We start from the raw sequence: 19111 nt of genomic DNA, 5'->3' as shown, positions 1-19111 counted from the left end.
GCACTATTGGAGATACTTATTTATTTACATTGGTATGTTGACACTTATTTACAGAAATGTTGCACTAAAATAGTGTCAATGTTCATAGATACAAAGTAAAAATTGTATTTTTTCACTTTTCACTCTTGTTATGACATAGATTATTGAAGATTGATTTCTGACCATTATATCAATAATCGCAGTATCGTCATATCGTGAGATAATCGTTATCGTGAGCTTTGTATCGCGTATCGTATCGTATCCAGCGTATCAGAGGTTCCCACCCCTGTACAATGTATGTATGGTATGGAATACATCCTTACTTGTCAGGTACAGTATAGAGTCCAGCACTGTGACGATGGTCTGCACAGCAGAGCGGTAATAATCCTGGTCTGTGATTGGTTGGGAGTGTCCGTCTAAAAGTGACTGACAGCTCTTCAGAACCCTGTCCAGAACCTCTGAATACACCCACAGAACATGAGGCCAACTGAAGAAGAATTACAGTTAAAGTTTAGTGGTGAAACATTTAAAAAGGAGCAGGATTAGCAGCATGAGGGAGTTCAGAGTTCATGCATCATCACCTGATGGGAGACGAGCAGAGAGCTGCCAGGTGGAGGATGATGGCCACGCCCTGCAGAGCACACAGAGCGTGTGAGGATTCACCTTCAGAGGTCACAGAGGTCAGCAGCTCCTCCAGACGATTGGTCAACACGGCCCAAACATCAGAGCGACTGCACATGTCCACCTCACTGAACACAAACACTAATGACTTTCATACTAGAAATTAACTTAAATATGTTCAAAACTGATTATTTTCATCATTAATTTAACCACAGATGGGCAGCAAACATGTGAATGTATCTGATCTGAGAGTCACATGATCAACATTCATGTCAGCATTAGAATAATGACCAATTACAATATTAATACAGGGAACAACAAAAGCTTTCTGTGTTTTTGTTGTCATTTTGTTAATTTTTCTCCCATTTCGTTTGTATTTCTTTTAGTTTTGTGTGTTTTTATTGTAATTTATAAGTTTTTTTATTCATATATTGTGTGTGTTGGTTGTTTTGTGTTATTGGAGTCATTTTGGAAATTATGTCTAATTTTTTTATTTCTTTATTTATATATAAAATACAACAAAAGGTTGTTTTCTGTTTTTTGGACTAATTTCGTGTATTTTTGTTGCTGAATTGCATATTTTTCTCTTGTTTTGTGTGCATTTCTTTGTTTTGCGCATTTTTCTTGCATTTAGAGTGAATTTTATTTAGTTTTGTGTATTTTTATTGTAATTTACAGTTATTTTCATATTTTGTGTGTGATTTTTGTTGTTTTCCGTTTCTTTAGAGTCGTTAAGGGTGTGTTCGCTGTTTTGTGTTTTTGGAGTCATGTTGCGTATTTCTATTGCCATTTTTTAAAATATGTCTCTTTTTGTGTTTTTCTCTTCTGTTTTTTGAACTAATCTTGTGTATTTTTGTTGTCAAATTGTATATTTCTCTCTCATTTAGTGTGCATTTCTTGTTGTTTTGTTTCTTTAGAGTCGCTAATTGCGTATTTGTTTTTTTGCTTTGTCATTTTGTGTATTTTTATAGAAATTTTGAATATTTTTCTGTCACTGTGTATTTCTATCAAAAAAAATTATAATTTTCTCTCATTCATTGTGTTTGACGCTGTTTTCTGGAGTCGCCAAGTGTGGTTTTTTTTTCAATTTTTTTGTGTTTTTTAAGTCATTTCATTTGTTTTTGTTGTTGTTTTGAGTGTTCTTGGAATAGTTTTGTGTATTTTTGTTGCTAAATTGTATTTTTTTTCTTTCATTTGGTGTGTTTTTGGTAAATAATTTTATACGTTTTTGTCAGCATATTGACTTTTTGGAGTAATTTTGTGTATTTGTGTGTTTTTGGAGTCATTATTTTGCATTTACCTTGGGGGCCACACAAAATTAGACTGAGTGAGACATGTAGCCAATCAAGAGATGCTTGAATCAATAATTTTGTGCGTCGATTTACATCCGTGTTAAAGAAACTTACTTTTGTGATGGTTCTGTTGTTTTTTTCAGAGATTTGCAGGATTTCTTCTTTGCTGGAGTTTCTCCTCGTCCTGAATCCTGGACCACAGTTTGAGTATCAGCCTTCAGCGCCGCCTGCAGGAAGCCCTCTGCACACTGCAAACCAAGCAGCACAAAGTCATACACATATGTAGTTCAAATGATTAAAATATGGTTCATTACAAGCTTAGATGTAAAACAAAATTAAATGATAGATAATATTTTTAGTGTATTCTACAGATGATTTAAGACATGGGTCAAAACTGACCCGCTGTAAGAGATGGTAACGGAAATCTAAAGTTTTTTGGGGTTATTTAATAAAGGTTCAGTAATTGTGATTAATTGAAAATTAACTTTAGTAATTGAGAACACAATTGGAATTGACTTTCAGGGGAAAATTGTAAATTGTAAATGGAAAAAATGCCAGTCAACGTAATCATAATTTGGTTGTAATTGAACATGGATAATTTAAGACGTAATTGTACTATTGTTATCCTATTTTATTACCATAATTATCATTTTCTTCCGTCACAGATTTCTGTGCATTTCACCTCCTTTAGCGTTTGATAGATTTGACAATTAAGATCTCAAAAATTAGATTTTTTTTTTTGTTAAAAAATATTTCATTATAATAATAGGGAATCCCTCGTTTCAACTTCTCCTCCTTCAAATGTAAATTTCAGCTGTTCGGCCAATCTTCGACCGATTTCAACCACTTGACTTTTAAAATATTCAGCTATCTGTTCTATTTCAACTTTTATTATCTTCAACTGTTTTTGACCTACAGCCCTTCAACTGCAGTGACTGTTCAGCTCCGATCCCATTTTTAGAGTGGAATGGATGGATAGATCTTCTGAATTCCCTCATGCAACATACTGTGACACCTGCATTCTCACACAAATATTGTAGTTTAAAAACGTCATTGACCACAGCCCTGATTTAAAGGTAAAAAAATCCTACTTCAGATTGGTTTTGTGTCCCAACAGTCTGAGCCAGTGTTCTGCAGACGTGTGTGACCTGCTGCTTCTTCAGTGGTGACGAACTCCCACCAACACAGAGTGAGAAGCTAAACAACAGGCAGAGAGAGTCAGTGACCTCTGACCCCAGATGAACATCAGCCACCCCCAGAGAACACACACAATGGAACAGCTGTGAGAGATGGATGGGCTCAAAGTGGGAAACAGACGAGGACTGGAACACGGAGCGGGTCAGCTTCAGCAGCTCTCCATCAAACGACTCATCCTCACTGCGTGTGCGTGTGTAGAAGTGTGTGTCCAGCAGGTGGAGGAAGGCGGTGAAGAACTCGTGGCTCTGCGTCGGAGAAAACCCTTGCAGCTCCATCACCTGCCTCAGCATCACCATGGAGATTCTCCTCAGCCGTATGTTGCCGTTAGCTAGGACGCAGCATCCCGTTTCCCAGGCGACGCTGAGGTCGTGACTGCCGACCACGCCCCTCAAACAGTCCGTTGTGATCGTCATGGTGACGGCGGTCAGAGACTCCAGGGCGGCGGGCGAGGAGAGCGTGAGAGGAGAAGGTGTGAGATACGAGCAGACGGACGCAGAGGAGGAGAAAGAGGTGGAGCTAAAGCCTTGCAGCGCGGTCGGCCATTGGCTCTGACCCTGTCCAGCCAGCGTGTTGACGTGCTCCCGCAGGACGCCGCTGAGCTCAAACGCCAACAACAGGAGCTGATGTGTGAGGTGACTGAAAATGGGCGGAGCTCTGACTCTCAGCGTGTGGAGTAAAGAACGCAACACGGCAGAGACGCGTCCATGGATGACGTCACAGCCTGGAGCAGCAGCCACGCGAAGCAAACGCACCGTCACCCACATGGAGAAGTCTGGAAGAAACCAGGAGGAACAACATTCCTAAATGTCTCTACTTTACAGTTTTAGAGCCTGTATTCCTCCATCTTGAAATCATGTGATTGATGATGTCACAGGGCCCCACTGCCTGTAAACATCCCATTGTTTTCTATTGGAGTGAAACATTCAGCCTGATTTTTAGATTATTTAGTAGCTTTATCGGTAAAAATACCAATTTGTGCTGCTTTTTGGTTGTTCTAAATCAGGGGTGTCCAACATATTTTAGTTCAAGGGCCAAATACGAACCAGTTTGATGTCAAGTGGGCCGCAAACTTGAGGCAGTAAAACGAGCAATTTCACCATTATTCTGCCAAATAAATGTATGTAAAGGAATGGAAGTTACAGGCAATATAAAATCTTTAAATTTCCTTGAATTTGTGACCAATTTTTTATTCAATTTGGAAAAAAATTGTGGAATGACTTTAATAAAATTGCAGGATTTTGGAGAAATAAAGACAAATTTTTCAACAATTTGCGATTAAAAATGACTGCCATCATGTGAGAAAAGGCATAGGAAAACTGCGCCCTGGCAAACATTGTGGATTTTCATTGAATTTATGTATTTGGAAGAGCTAAGATATCTACAACTGAATTACTTGGTATTTCTACAAAATGATTTATGTTTTCTGTAATTTTGACTTTATCCTGCGGGTCGAATTTGATGCTCTAAAGGGATGGAATTTGCCCCCGGGCCTCGAGTTTGACACTGGTGCTCAAACTTGATGTAAACCTCTTTTGTTTACCAAAAGAGGATTAAAAACAGTTGTGACCTGAAAAATCATTTATGAATGCAGGGGGCGACGGTTTCAACTCTGAGGTTTGGTAATAGACAATGAAGCAGAGAAGAAGAGCTCTCCTAAGGGACCCTTAAACAGTGTGAGTTAGCAAGTAAATCACAGACTGTTGAAGATAGAAGGACTAGCATCCAAAAGTTTACTGTTTATTTGCCAACTTCCGCCACCAGAGCGTGTCAGCGCACTGTTTAAGGGAGAGTAAATGTCCCTTAGGAGAGCTCTTCTTCTCTGCTTCATTGTCTACTATCATACTACAGAGTTAGAAATGTCGCCCTCTGTGGTCACATATTATTTTTGGGTCACAACTGGTTTTATCCTCAGAAAACAAAGGGTTTACATCAACATCTTTACCTTTACCTTTTTATTTAGAGCAACCAAAAGCAGCACAAATTGGCATTTTGACCTAAAAAGCTGCTTAATGATGTAAAAATCAGGTTGAATGCTTCACTCCAATAGAAAACAATGGGATGTTTACAGGCAGTGGGGCCGATTTGATTTCAAGATGGAGGAACACAGGCTCTAAAACTGTAAAGTATTCCCATTTTCTAAAGTTAATCAAATGAATATAGGGCTTAATAATGTGTTTTTTAGACATAGACCTACTAATAAGTATATTTCAAAGATTTTAGGCCACATTTGTAAACAATAGAGGATTCCTTTAACAATTTATTCACTTTTCCATTAACGGAGCAACTCATCTGAGAGGTAACCCCTACCTGTGCAGCTCTGCGTGGTCTCAGGGAACTCAGCAGGATGACAGGCAGGGTTGGCAAACATCAGAGATGAGGATTTGATGATATGTTGCACAAAGTCCAGCAGCATCACACAAGCAGGCTCTGAATTGGACTTTTTATTCAGCCCCAGAGCAACTGAAACCCAAGAAATACTATGTTAAGTCTTCATTACTACCAGGACTATTAGAGGGAAGACCAAATCCAGTTTTCATTTTCTGTTTTTGGAATCATTTTGTGTATTTTTAATAGCAATTTTGAATATTTTTTTGTCATTTTGTGTTTTTTGGAGTTATTACGTTTGTTTTTGTAGTTTTGTGTGTTTCAGTCATTTTATTGTAAAGTTTTAAAAAAAAATCACATTATGTGAGCATTTGTTCTTGTTTTCTTAGTAATTTTTTAGTCATTTTGCCCATTTTTATTGTAATTTTTAAAACATTTATTTCACACTTTGTGCGTGCTTGTTTTTCTGTTTTTTGGAGTCGTTAAGTGTGTATTTGTTGTCGTTTTGTGTGTTTGGAGTCATTTTTTTATTTTCTTATCAACATTGTGTGCATTTCTATAGTAAATTTGCATAATTCTGCCTCATTTTTTCTGTTTGTTGTTGTTTTGTGTGTTTTTTTTAATCATTTTGCATATTGTTATTGTAAAGTTTCACATTTTGTGAGTGTTGTTGTTTTGTTTTGTTGGAGTTGTTAAGTGTGTATTTGTTGTTATTTTGTGTTTTTGGGGTCATTTTGTGTATTTCTATAGACATTTTGCATTCTTCTCTCCCATTTTTTGTTTTCTATTTTTTTTTTTTTTTTTTAACAGTTCATTTGGTTTTTGTAGTTTTGTGGTTTTTTTTTTTTTTTTTTTTTTTTTTTATTATTTCGCGCAGTTTTATTGTCATTTTCAAGTATTGTTTCACATTTAGAACACAACCAAAAGACGATGAATGGGATGTGATCTAATCTCATTGAATGAGTATTTATTTACTTTCTATTTTTAGGTAACATTGGATTTGTGAGGTGCCAGAAAGCAGCTGCTTTGCGGTGATCAAACCTTCCTGGTACATGCATGTTATTATAATTTATGGGTGTTAATTAAAGCTTTAATAACACATCTGTCTCACCAACGTCCACATCTGTCAGAATCCTGTCAATGAACTGACACAGGATCTGTCGAGGTTTCTGCACGGCTTGTTCGTACTCAGCAGCACTGGCACTGGGAAAATACACCACATTATTAACCTTTTCTTGCATACTATCAATTAAACTTTGATTAAAAGTGGTAAAAACACAAGTTAGTAGCGTTAGCTCAAAGCTAGCTTGAGTTGATGACTCACCCAGCTAAATCCTGCAGCGCAGGAATCATCGCAGACATTTCCAGGCCCTCCATGTTTATCTTATCAGAGTTGTGTCACAATGTTTGTTCAAACTGGAAGAAGAAAAAATCACAAAACTAATCTGTGCTTTAGTGGTTTACACACGCCACCGACACATCCTGACAACTATTTCTAAAACTTTCGCTCCAAAATGACGTTTTGTTTTGCTACGGTAAGCGGCGAGGGTCAAACACTCTGAAACAGCATCAGCAGCGCCTTACTTCCGGTGTTTTTTTATTTTATATTATTCACTTACGAATAAAGGATTTAGTTTTAACTTTTAAGTTATAAAATCCAGGAGATATTTGCCTGAAATAAATTTTAATTTGAATTTCATCCAATCCGTTTGTATGGAAGAGTAAGAGCTGCCATAGTGGAAAATATATTTTGGATCACTATATTTTATGAGCAATATTACAAACGTGATATTATATTATACAGTACAAACAATATATTGATATTGTTTACAATATAATGTACAACAGAATTATATTGTTTGCATAAAATAATATCACGTTTGTACAATATAATTATATTGTTTGCATAATATAATTTCATGTTTGTACGTGTTTGCAAAATATAATTATGTTGTTTGCATATTGTAATATCATGTTTGTAAAACATAACTATATTGTGTGAAGAATATGATATTACCATTGCAATATACCTATAATGTTTGCATAATATAATATCACATTTGTACAATATAAATATGTTGGTTGTACAATATCATTTGTATAACAAAAGTTATACATAAAAATGTGTTTTCCGCATTGAAGCAAAACATTTAAGTTTTATGTGGCATTTAGAGAAAAAAAGAAGAAAAAGGTTAATTTTGTGCAGTTTTTTTACCGTATCGTGAGGTAAACTGTGATTCCCAGCCCCACTACTGAATAATTTAAGTAATTTTAGTCAATAAAAACCTCAACAGATTAAGTAAATTGATTTTGGTAAACTATAAGGAATTTAAATAACTAAAAGCGGCCTAAAAACAAAATATTTTTTTCTCGATATGAACACTAAATTCAAATTTTCTGTGGAAATCAAAACTCGTCTTTTGTTCATTCAACTTCCCACAAGCGTAACACACAGAGATACACACACACACACACACACAGAGAGAGAATGTTCAACATATTTATTAGATTATTTTCATTTAGAAGCAGTATTCATTAACATTTTAAGACGACAGTTGTGCATATGATTCTGCTTTTTTAATATATTTCTTTTTACATTGCATACATATATGATCCGCACACATCCTAAAAATAAAAATAAAACATTTTCTTCATTTTAAACAGATATTTTTTAAAATATAAATGACAGATAAAGAACCTTTGTTGCGGTAAAAACATTTGAAACACCAGAAAATGCTTTTTGTTCTCAGACAATTCACAGAAAAAGGATTAAATGCCTGCTTTGGTTTCGACCAAAAAAATTACAACCTTGTTAAAGTTAAACTTTTTTTCCCCTCAGAAATTTGATGACGTGTGGTTTTTAGTGGTTGGCCTTCTTCATGCCGTGGCCCATGAGGCAGGCAAACACCGTCAGCACCATCTTAGGGTTCACCTCCACCAGATCATCAGGAAGAGCGTAGACACGAGCTCCGATCTTACGAGCCAATGAGATTGCATACCTGAGCAGGAAACATTGAGTGAATAAAAGCTGATTAATTAAGTACATTTAATTGTTAAAAACTGTGATACTTTACTTTGCATTTTCTAGTTTGTCGTCTCGTCGCAGGACTCCTCTCTCTGCTCTCTTCACCATGTCCCATTTGACTGTACCAGGAGCAATGACGTCGATCAGGTCAATGACTGGCAGGCTGGTGCTGATCGACTTGTCCTGCAGAAAATAACAAAAGTTGTGCATTATCTATAACTGGTAGCCCCCAGACTAATTCTGTGCAAGAAAAATGCATAAAATGACACCAAAAACAGATAAAATGACAGATAAATACAACGAATAACTCCAAAAACACACATTACAATAAAAATTATAAAACAATGACTCTAAAAATACAATAAATTGACAAAATTACTCGCAAAACATACAAAACAACAACAGAAACACAAAAAACAATAGAAAACGGTAGAAAACAACAAGAAAAATAGTCAAAATGAATCCAAAAACACATAAAATTACAGAGAAATACACCAAACTACTCCAAAAACACACATTAAAACAAGAAATACACGACTCTAAAAACACCAAAAATGATAAAAACGACAAGAAAAATACACATAATGAGTCCGAAAACACAAAACAAACACAAAATGAAAGAAAAATATACAAAACAGCAGGAAAAATAAACAGAGTGAGTCCAAAAACACAAATCAACAACAAATGCACACACAAAAACAGAAAAATACACAAAATGACTCGCAAAACACACAAAACAACAACATAAACACACAAAACAACAGAAAAATATACCTAACGACAGTAAAAATATGCAAAAATCCTCAAAAAACACACAAAATGACAAGAAAAATACACAGTATGAGTCACAAACACAAACCAACAACAAATACACACAAAATCTCTTCAAAATGATGACAAAAATAAAGAAAAAAACACACAAAATGACAAACATACACAAAACAACAAGAAAAATACACAGAGTGCATCCAAAAACACAAACCAACAATAAATGCACACAATATGAGAGACAAATACACTAAACGGCCATAGAAATATACAGAACGACAGAAAAACACACAAAACAACAAGAAAAATTCACAGAATGACTCGAAAAACAGAAAACGTGCACAAAATGAGAGAAAATTATAGAAAAGGACAATAAAATGACAAAACAACAAGAAAAACACACAAAAACTAAACAAAAAATTATCCAAAAACACACAAAACAACAAGAGAAATACACAGAATGACTCAAAAAACACAAACCAACAACAAACGCACAAAAAATGAGAAAAAAATGTAGGATTAAAATAAATATATTATTATTAATAAATCAAATGAATTGGCAGTAACACAACCTGTTGTGTAACACTGGTATTGTACCTTAAAGCTGCTGATTTGTGAGTCCTTCCGTTTCTGGCTCAGGGTGCTGTTGACCCACGCTAGGATGATCTGATCACCGATCCTCTCTCCATCACCCAAATCTGACAAAACCATAACGGTGTACCTGAAGGATGACAGGATGCAACACACGGATAACAGAGAACATGCAACGTGCAACATACAGTATGATCAGAGAGTGCATGTACCTCCTCATCAGCTGCCACACCAGGGCCAGGGTGTGTATGGGACTTCCCTGGTTGATGTTTTCTCCTCCGACTCCAACCAGAGAGAAGTGGGCCACGTTTTTGCTCAGATCCACGGCGTAGTTGCAGTTTTCCAGCTAAATAAATGCAGAAAAGCTGCGTTAGACATCTTTAAATATGTGTGCAGGTAAACAATAAGCAGGTAATCTTTGCACCCTCTTCATGTTGGCCCCCAGCACAGGATATGGAGGCATGTTCACTCTCTTCCACTTCACAGGCACCTTGACCGTTTCTAGAAGGTGTAGAATCACCAGGCCGTCACACAGATCACTGCAAACATGGAATTAAACGTTGGTTTTATCCACCTGAGAGGCAAAAACAATCGCAACCTTTCTTTTTTGGTTTTACATTTACCTTTTATACACAAAATCTATTTTATTCAGCATCACATTCGCTTAAATCTTCATTTTTGAAAAGTTTCACCTCAAAATTTGGCATTTTCCTAACAATAATAAAGAATAAAATAAAATAATTAAAAAAATATATATTACTGTAAACATTTAAAATACTAGAATCCTTTTTTTAATCCAATGCCATAATTCTTTGATAATTTTGATCTGTATATAAATGTAAAGCTTTTAGGAATGGTTGGATGATTGATGCATGTAGCAAACATCCTTAGATAATCCTAATCTGTCACTTTCATTCATTAGTTTAATTCTGCTAAACACAAGATGATTATTTATGTACCTGTAAAGATGGTTGACATATGGAGAGACGCCGAGGGAGTTGATCCAGTTCCTAAAGGTTTTCTCCTCATTGGTTTCAGCTGAACAGACAACGAGCATGAACGTTTAAACATAATTATTATAATAAAACTGGTGTGCATCTTATTTCTGGTTAATTCTAGTCATGAGCAATTGGAATTAAAAGATTTAAAGGACTCAAGAAACAAAACTTCAGCAAAATGACACAAAAAGAGATCAAAAGTACACAAAATTACTCCGAAAACACAATGACAACAAAAAATACACAAGACGATTAAAAAAATGCGCAACAATAAAAAAAATATATAAAAGGACTCAAAAAACACACAGGACAACAACAAAAATGATATTTAATGACTAAAAAAAAAATCCAGAAAACAATAAAAAAACACAGAATGACAGAAAAATATAGAAAACGAGAATAAAAATACACAAAATGACTCCAAAAACAGACACAAAGACGACAAAAAGACACTTAACGATTACAAAAAATTGAAAACAACAAACGCACAAAATGAGGTAAAAATATAAAAAAAATCACAATAAAAAATATAATAACAAAAATAAACAAGTGTTCCAAATACACACATTACGAGAACAAAAATAGACAAAATTACAGTAAAATATAGAAAACTACAACATACCCCCCTCACCCTCTATGTGGGCCATGCCACCCCCCCCCACCCTCTCGGTGGGTCATGCCACCCCCCACCCTCTCGGTGGGCCATGCCACCCCCCCTCACCCTCTATGTGGGTCATGTCCAGGCCGTTCTTGGCGACGTCCGCCTTGTGGAGTCCTGAGTGCATGTTGAACATGTTGGCTACGAAGGCCAGGTTCAGTTTGCTGTTTCCTGATGTGACGTCATGAGCCGTAACAAACTGTCTACAGTCCAGTTTAGACGCCTGACGCAGCATCAGCTCCGCCCGCCGCTCCAAATCACGTTCCTTTAGTAGATCAGAGATAACAGGAAAGTGTCAATCATACACTGACATACTTAGAAGGGATACATTGATTTAAATTTACTCACATTCAAACCGCTCATGTCAATTTTGACGCTGTTCCTGAAGACCTGCTCTTCATTGGAGGAGATCTGGTCCAACAGGTGGAAGTACGCCCTGGAGTCCTACACACAACACAACACAACACAACACAACACAACACAACACAACACAACACAACACAACACAACACAACACAACACACAGTTAGTCTATAATATCAGATTTGGGAAACTTTTGTGGGCGGGGCCACAAATGTGATTGTCTGATAATAAACATGTCAACATCTATCTATCTATAAAAGCAAGAAACCTTTGTGTGTGTGTGTGTGTGTGTGTGTGTGTGGTAACATGTTGATCACCTTGATATCTTCACTGAAGTTGCTGATGGTTGTGGTTCCTGCGTTGTGTAGATGATAGTTGACCCAGCGCAGCAGCAGCTCTTCAGGGGACAGAGACATGAGGTGGTCCAGTTGTTCTCCCTCTGACAGGAGGCTGATCAGAGCTACACACACACACACACACACACACACACACACACACACACACACACACACACAGGACTTTATGCATTGTACTGTACACCATTCAAAGAATTTTTGTGAAACCCCCAAACAAGTAAGAAAGTAATTTTTATTTATAAAACGCTTTTCTCAGATAAAAATCACAAAGTGCTGAACAGAACACATACAGGAGAAATTAAATGAACAGCAGCAACTGCATGAAAGGATAATAAAACAAAGGTGAATTTACAACAGCAGAAACAGCATCATAAAACTATAAAAAGGACAATAAAAGTTAATTTAAAATCCAACCAAAAGCTTTTCTGAAAAGCAAAGTCTTCAAATGCTTCTTAAAAGTGACCACACAGTTGAGCTCCCAGAGGGACTGATGAGTCTGGGGGCCACAGCCTGGAAAGCCAGGTTTCCCCGGGTTTTAAAAGGAGTTTTAGGGATCTTTAGGAGACCCTGGTCTGAAGACCGAAGGCTGCACCTCGAAGTGTAGGGGCACAACAGGTCAGCGATATACTGAGGAGCATGACCATGTAAGGCATGGAAGGTCAGGACAAGATACAAAATTTGAGGCTGGTTTTCACTGATGAGTCCAGAAGTACACACCCAACACAGCATAACGTGGATGGCTGTTCATCATAGGAATGGGATCCACACAAGGTTCCTGCTGCTTAACAGAAGGTTTTCCTTGCAGCCATGATGAATTCATGTTGGGTGTGGGATACATATGTATGTGTATATGCGTATATATGCATATGTGTGTATCCATAAAATGAAGAGTCCGTCCTTAAGACTGCTCTACTGTAAAGTGCCTTGAGATACCATTGGTTATGATTTGGCGCTATACAAATAAAGATTGATTGATTGATTGATTGAAGTAACTAAATGAAACCCCTCAAAATAGCAGCAAAATTATTTGACACCAAATTAATCAATGACGTAAAAACAAGCACGATCAGAACTTCCATGAATGAAACACTTTTGTATTCAAAGGTGTTGGTTTAACTGTGACAGCTACAGGAAACAAATAAATAAACACATCATAATGGAAGTACTTTTATGACTTTTATAAATAAATAAAAGAATGAATTAATAAATTAACATATAAAATATGACTACAGTTAGCTTTTTACTGATTACTGTTGTAACTGATAGTACAACTATCATTATCAATAATGATGAACTATTATGATTGTGATTATTATGATTATGTTATTATTTCAATTTCACAGATATTATAATAAAAATAAAAAATGAAAATATTTTTTATTATTACCTCTGCCAAGAAGGAAATATTCTCTCCAGTCTTTATTTAATTATTTGTTAGGTTTTTTTAAGCAGGATTACATCAAAAGTTCTACACAGATTTTGACAAAATTTTACCCAAAAACAGATCTTACATATGGAAGAACCCATTATATTTTGAAGGGAATCTGGATTAATAAACTGATTCTGGATCAGTTTGAATAATGAAACTCTCTACTGCTCATTATTGGTCAAAATTCAAAAAAATCATATCCCAGTTTGTAATTGACTAATCTTTATGAAATCTGACTCAGTTGTGTCACGTTGGTTCATCAATTATTTCACATCAGTTCTGAATTGGGCTTTTTGTCGTAATTATTTCAGATAATGTGTGTGCCTATATTTGGACCTACTGTATGGTTATTAAAGAGTTTTTAATTGTGTGTGTGTGTGTGTGTGTGTGTGTGTGTTGCTGACCTTCGTTCCTGCTGATTTCTATATCAGCAAACAGTCCGACCTTGATGATCTGCCACAGCAGTCCCAGAACCAGGTGAGGTTTACCTGCCATCAGGTGATGAGCGTCGATGCTCACCACGGTGCAGCCGATCGCTGACGCTGAGTTCAAGGCCAGAACCAGATTCTCCTGAGAGCGCAAAGACCATTTACACCTTTAAACTCCTCCTACCAACAAACACACCTGAGACTGGCTCCCATCACATCCATTTAAAGTTCAACACCAGGGCTGATCTTTTTCTGTGCTTTTTAGGGTGAGTTCACACCAACGGATCAGTTTGCTCTGATAGTCCTCCTCGTTTGGTCAGTGTGAACACACAAACCGAGTCTAAAGAGGATCCAACAGAACACAAACGGTGCTCGACAAAAAAATATTCAAAACAAAAATAATAAACGCACAAAATGACAGAAAAATATGCAAAAATACACGAAAACACGCCAAAATACACAATTACGACGTACAAATACAGAATAATGAATCCAAAGACCAATATGAAAACAAAAATGCACAAAATTACTCACATAACACACAAGACAACTACAAAAATACACAAAAAACACACAAAATGGCAACAAAAACAAAACCACACAGTGAGAGAAAAATGCGCGAAATGACAAATAAAATGTCAAAATGACAGTAAAAAAACATAAAATAAATCCAAAAACACAAAACAACAACCAACGTACACACAAACAGACAAAATGATGAGAAAAACACAGTTAATGAGTCCACGACTAAACCAAAAATGAAAGCAGCCTTAGTTAAAAGATGATTTACATGATCTTTGCAAACAATAAATGCAGAGTGAGACAACATAATAGAGCTGTTGCTGTGGTTACATGGATCAATATCTACTCACAGTCATTCTGAAGTGGGTGAGTTTCTTGGTATTGATCACTCTCTCATCAATGGTGTCGGGCTGTGACAGGTTGATCATTTTACTGAAAAAACAACATTCAGTCTTAAAGAACGTCACTGTAGAAGTGACTGTGTGTTTAACGCCATGTTGTGTGTGTGTGTGTGTGTGTGTGTACACACCATAAGAGGATGCCATCTCGTACAGAGGTGAACAGGCTGTCATCCTCAGGGTTCATGGGCAGCAGATGTCTGCAGTCTGCGTCGCTAGCTAAAGCTTTGTTGATCCAGTTCACGAAAGCAACTTTCTCCTCATCTGAAGACACACAAAAAGGACAATCACACAACAAAATCACACAAACTCACACAAAAGGAGAACGAAATCACACAAAAGGATAAGAAAATCACACAAAGTGACACCAATGAGACCAACTACGGTGCCGTCTCACCAGAGTAGGAATGCTGTGTTCCCTCACTGGAGATCCCTGAGGTTCCTCCAAATGAACGGATCCCATCCCTACGTGAGATGGTTTTCCTGAAGGTCTCACTGAACTCTTTGCTCTTCAGCTCTTGATAAATCTGGACATTATTAAACAGAATGTGTTACTGGGGAAGCGAGGCTCTCTTATAATCACTTACATGTTAAACTCACAGAGACAAATTCATCAAAGCTGATCTTCTCGTCTTTGTTTGTGTCTCCAGCAATAAACGTCTCTATGATCTCTCGTACTTTGTACCCAGGGAGGGAGTAGCTGGCCTCTCTGAACAACTCCTGGAGCTCAAAGTCACTGACAAAGCCACTGTTATCGATGTCTGCACGGACACACACACACACACACACACACACATACACACACAGACCAGTGAACTTCACAAACAGTAGCCTAGCCTGCACATTTGAAGCACACTACATGAATAACTCCTAAGTAAAGTAAATATATGAATATATTAATGTTTCATTATGAGTTCTGAAATAGTCGGATCAAAAGGATCAATGTCCTGAAAAAGACAAGAAAAATACACACAAAGACAGGAAAATTCACCAAATAATGGTTGTACTTTCTTTTATTTAAATTTATTTGTTCTTCAAGTGTATGGATGTTATTTCATTGTATTTATGTCATTTCTATTTATATGATATTTTCCTTTTTGCTGGAAGCCAAAGCTTCAGATTAAAATTAATTTTGTTTTTGATTTAAATTGAAATGGCAACAAAACCACACACAGTGACAACAAAGATACACAAAATGACACAAAACCACAAGAAAAACAAACAAAGGGGCAACAGAAATACACAAAAAAGACTCCACGAACACAGAAATGTACTAAAAAAACACACACAACAGAGAAATAAAACAAAAATACACAAAAGGGCTCCAAAAACACAATAGAACAATAAAATACACAGAATGACAAAAAAAAAATACACAAATGACACAAAACACAAAGAAAAAACAAATATACATACAGTAACAACAAAAATACACAAAAGGACTCCATACATTTCTTATCAGTCGCTGCATTAGGAGTCCCAATCTTTAATAATCATAACCTTAATGTGTTTAAGGTCATCATGGGTTCTATTCATGTATAGAACCAATGAGTTTGCATGTTCTCCCTGTGTTTGCAGGTTTTCTTCTCTAATTTGTTTTCCCACAGAAAGACTTCTTGGAATAAGAACTTTGGACTTAAAAACAACAACATGTGGATGTTGATTTTATGTATAATTTCAACTCAAACATATTTATCCACTTTATTTTGACACTATTCAGTTGATTCTCTACTTCCTGTTAAAGTGCTGTCATGTGATCTGATTTCAGGACGTTTTTTAAAGGCTTTTCATGTGTTAGTTTGATTTAAATTCTTCTCTAATATTGAATATTATGGTACATCATGTTAATGTACTTTTGAATCCTAATGATTGCTTTATTATTTGATTGCATCTCTTATTGTTTTATGGCTTAGCCATATTGATTAACTTTTAATTATGAACTTACTGCCTAATGTACTTATATCACTTGATCATTTAACCTCTGAGTTACAATATCAGCACTTTACCCGTTTTTATAATGCACAACATGGTCACCTGAAGTGAACTTTTATTTTAATCATTTATTAATTCATTCATTCATTTATTGTGATTATTAAAACATATATTATTTATTTTTATTATTTTATTTACTAGAATTATTTATTATGATTATTATTAGATTCTAAATCAATGTTTACTCATTATGTTTTTTGTTTTAGATTGTAAGTATATATCGTGTATATGTGAGTTTACACCTATGTAAGAATATATACAGTATATATATATATATCCCTTTTATTTATTTCATATATTTTTCCAAAATTATTCTATTTATTATTATTATTATTAGAATCAGAAATCAGAATCAGAAATGTTTTTAATGGCCATGTACAGTTTTAAGGACAGTACAAGGAATTTGTCTTGGTAGGTTATCATATTATATTAGTACAGTGCCCTTCGGCGGTACGTATTTATATTGTGGGAGCTTAAGTAGAGGTGTCATTTATGTTCCTAAACCGCAACCGGAAGTACCGTCTTTTCAAACAATATATTTTTTTTTCAAACACTGTTGATGACATCATAAGTGTTCTAAAACAATGTTTAACAGAAGTTCTACAGTATGGACGGGAAAATGAATGGGATATGTACGCATATCTATATTTATATTCTTTTGGTAGCCAGAACATCATCAAAATGTAATCACCTTTTCCTTGTCCCATTTATCAATTTTCCCAAAAATTTCATCCAAATCCGTTCATAACTTTTCAAGTTATCCTGCTGACAGACAGACAGACAGACAGACAGACAGACTCGCACTGCATTACTGCATATTGTCTATTTTGGAGTCATTTTTGTGCATTTTGTTGATATAATGTGTGTTTTTGGTCATGTTGTGATTTTTAGAGTCATTTGCCGCCCCTCCGCCCTCTCATGTCCCGTCCGGTCTAACCCACGTTGTGCATTGATTTTAAAATAAACTAAAAAATGATGGATGCACACCCTCGGGCCATGTGCAAGCTGTTTCAGGTCAATCGGATACTGTGTCAGAGAGATATGCACACACGCACACACATACACAGACCTTACTTGTATTTATAGATAGGTATATTTTGAATATTTACTCATTATATATATATTTTTTTAGATTGTAAGTAGAAATTGTGTATATGTATATACAGTATATACACATACTGTATATTTATACCTATGTGAGGACACATATACATATATATGTATATATATATTGCTTTTATTTAATTACTTATTTAATTCATGTTTTATTTATTTAAAAAATATTTTTATTATTTATTATTATATTATATTTGACAAATATTTACTCATTCATGTTTACCTTTTAGTTGGCCTTGCAGCTGTTTTGATCTATAAAAAAAGCGTTTTAATGGCTAATTTTGCTCTGTTTTTAAGTACTTTGTGTTTATTTATTTTCCCACATGGTTTCACTTCTCTGTCAGAAAATATCTGTGCAAACATTGTTTGCTTTAATCATTCACTGCATCCTAAAGTGGGCGTGGCTAACCACTCAGAGCAATAAAGCAATAAAGCAGAGAACATTACATAAGGCAGTAAAAGTCATTCTAACTGCTCAGGTGTGTGTGTGTGTGTGTGTGTGTGTGTGTGTGTGTGTGTGTGTGTGTGTGTGTGTGTGTGTGTGTGTGTGATACGAACCAATCTTGTTAAAGGCCTCTCTCAGCTCATCCAGGTCCTCTCTGGAGATGTGTGTGACGTTATTGTCCACAGCAGCTTCTGTTTTGGCTATTCGAAGCATCTGGAAACATCAGCATGAACACACACTACTTTAACTCTGAAAAATATATTTCAAAAACTAAAATAATCTAAATATTTTGGACAGTGCTTTAGTCCTCATAAATCAACTCAGATGCAAATATATTTTAACATTTAAACAACCGTGTTTAAATCACAGAATCCTATTGGTCGTTTGCTTTACAAAGCCACAGGAAAATAAAATGTAAATGTACAATAAGAGTGGGAAAGTTGTGTTTACCTTTTGGATCCACGGGGCTCTTCTCAGTCCTTTGAATAAAAATAAAAGTTAGTGCATGTCGGTCAGAGCAGAGTGAAGGATTCCTCCAGAGTTGAGCAGGACTGAATCAAACACTGAGGATGTGATAAGGTGTGTGAGGAGGACCTTTGTCCTGTGCC

At 35.8% G+C, this 19111-nt stretch overlaps 2 protein-coding genes across 2 annotated transcripts in view; both read right to left on the bottom strand.

Moving 5' to 3' along the window:
- The window catches only part of atr (ATR checkpoint kinase), a 35314-nt gene extending 28523 nt beyond the window's left edge, over positions 1-6791 (bottom strand). Inside the window, exons 1-7 of the mRNA XM_028437450.1 lie at positions 6739-6791; positions 6526-6617; positions 5397-5549; positions 2984-3861; positions 2007-2140; positions 561-728; positions 303-466 (exon numbers count right to left, since the gene is read on the bottom strand). Of these exons, the coding sequence (XP_028293251.1) occupies positions 303-466; positions 561-728; positions 2007-2140; positions 2984-3861; positions 5397-5549; positions 6526-6617; positions 6739-6791 (1642 nt within the window). The remainder of the gene's footprint in view (positions 1-302; positions 467-560; positions 729-2006; positions 2141-2983; positions 3862-5396; positions 5550-6525; positions 6618-6738) is intronic.
- Positions 6792-7898: 1107 nt separating this feature from the next.
- On the bottom strand, positions 7899-19111 carry pls1 (plastin 1 (I isoform)). Its single transcript, XM_028438508.1, has 16 exons — positions 18954-19111; positions 18617-18716; positions 15551-15711; positions 15348-15477; positions 15082-15214; positions 14903-14984; positions 14007-14172; positions 12135-12277; positions 11803-11898; positions 11518-11719; positions 10758-10836; positions 10223-10337; positions 10011-10144; positions 9805-9928; positions 8489-8622; positions 7899-8413 (listed from the first exon to the last, which is right to left on the bottom strand). The coding sequence occupies exons 2-16, from the start codon at positions 18714-18716 to the stop codon at positions 8275-8277; spliced, it is 1938 nt and encodes a 645-aa protein (XP_028294309.1). The 5' UTR covers positions 18954-19111; the 3' UTR covers positions 7899-8274.

The sequence above is a fragment of the Gouania willdenowi genome, chromosome 22 (genome assembly GCF_900634775.1).
Source record: "Gouania willdenowi chromosome 22, fGouWil2.1, whole genome shotgun sequence".
Classification (NCBI taxonomy): domain Eukaryota; kingdom Metazoa; phylum Chordata; class Actinopteri; order Blenniiformes; family Gobiesocidae; genus Gouania; species Gouania willdenowi.
This window is presented reverse-complemented; position numbering and strand designations above follow the sequence as displayed.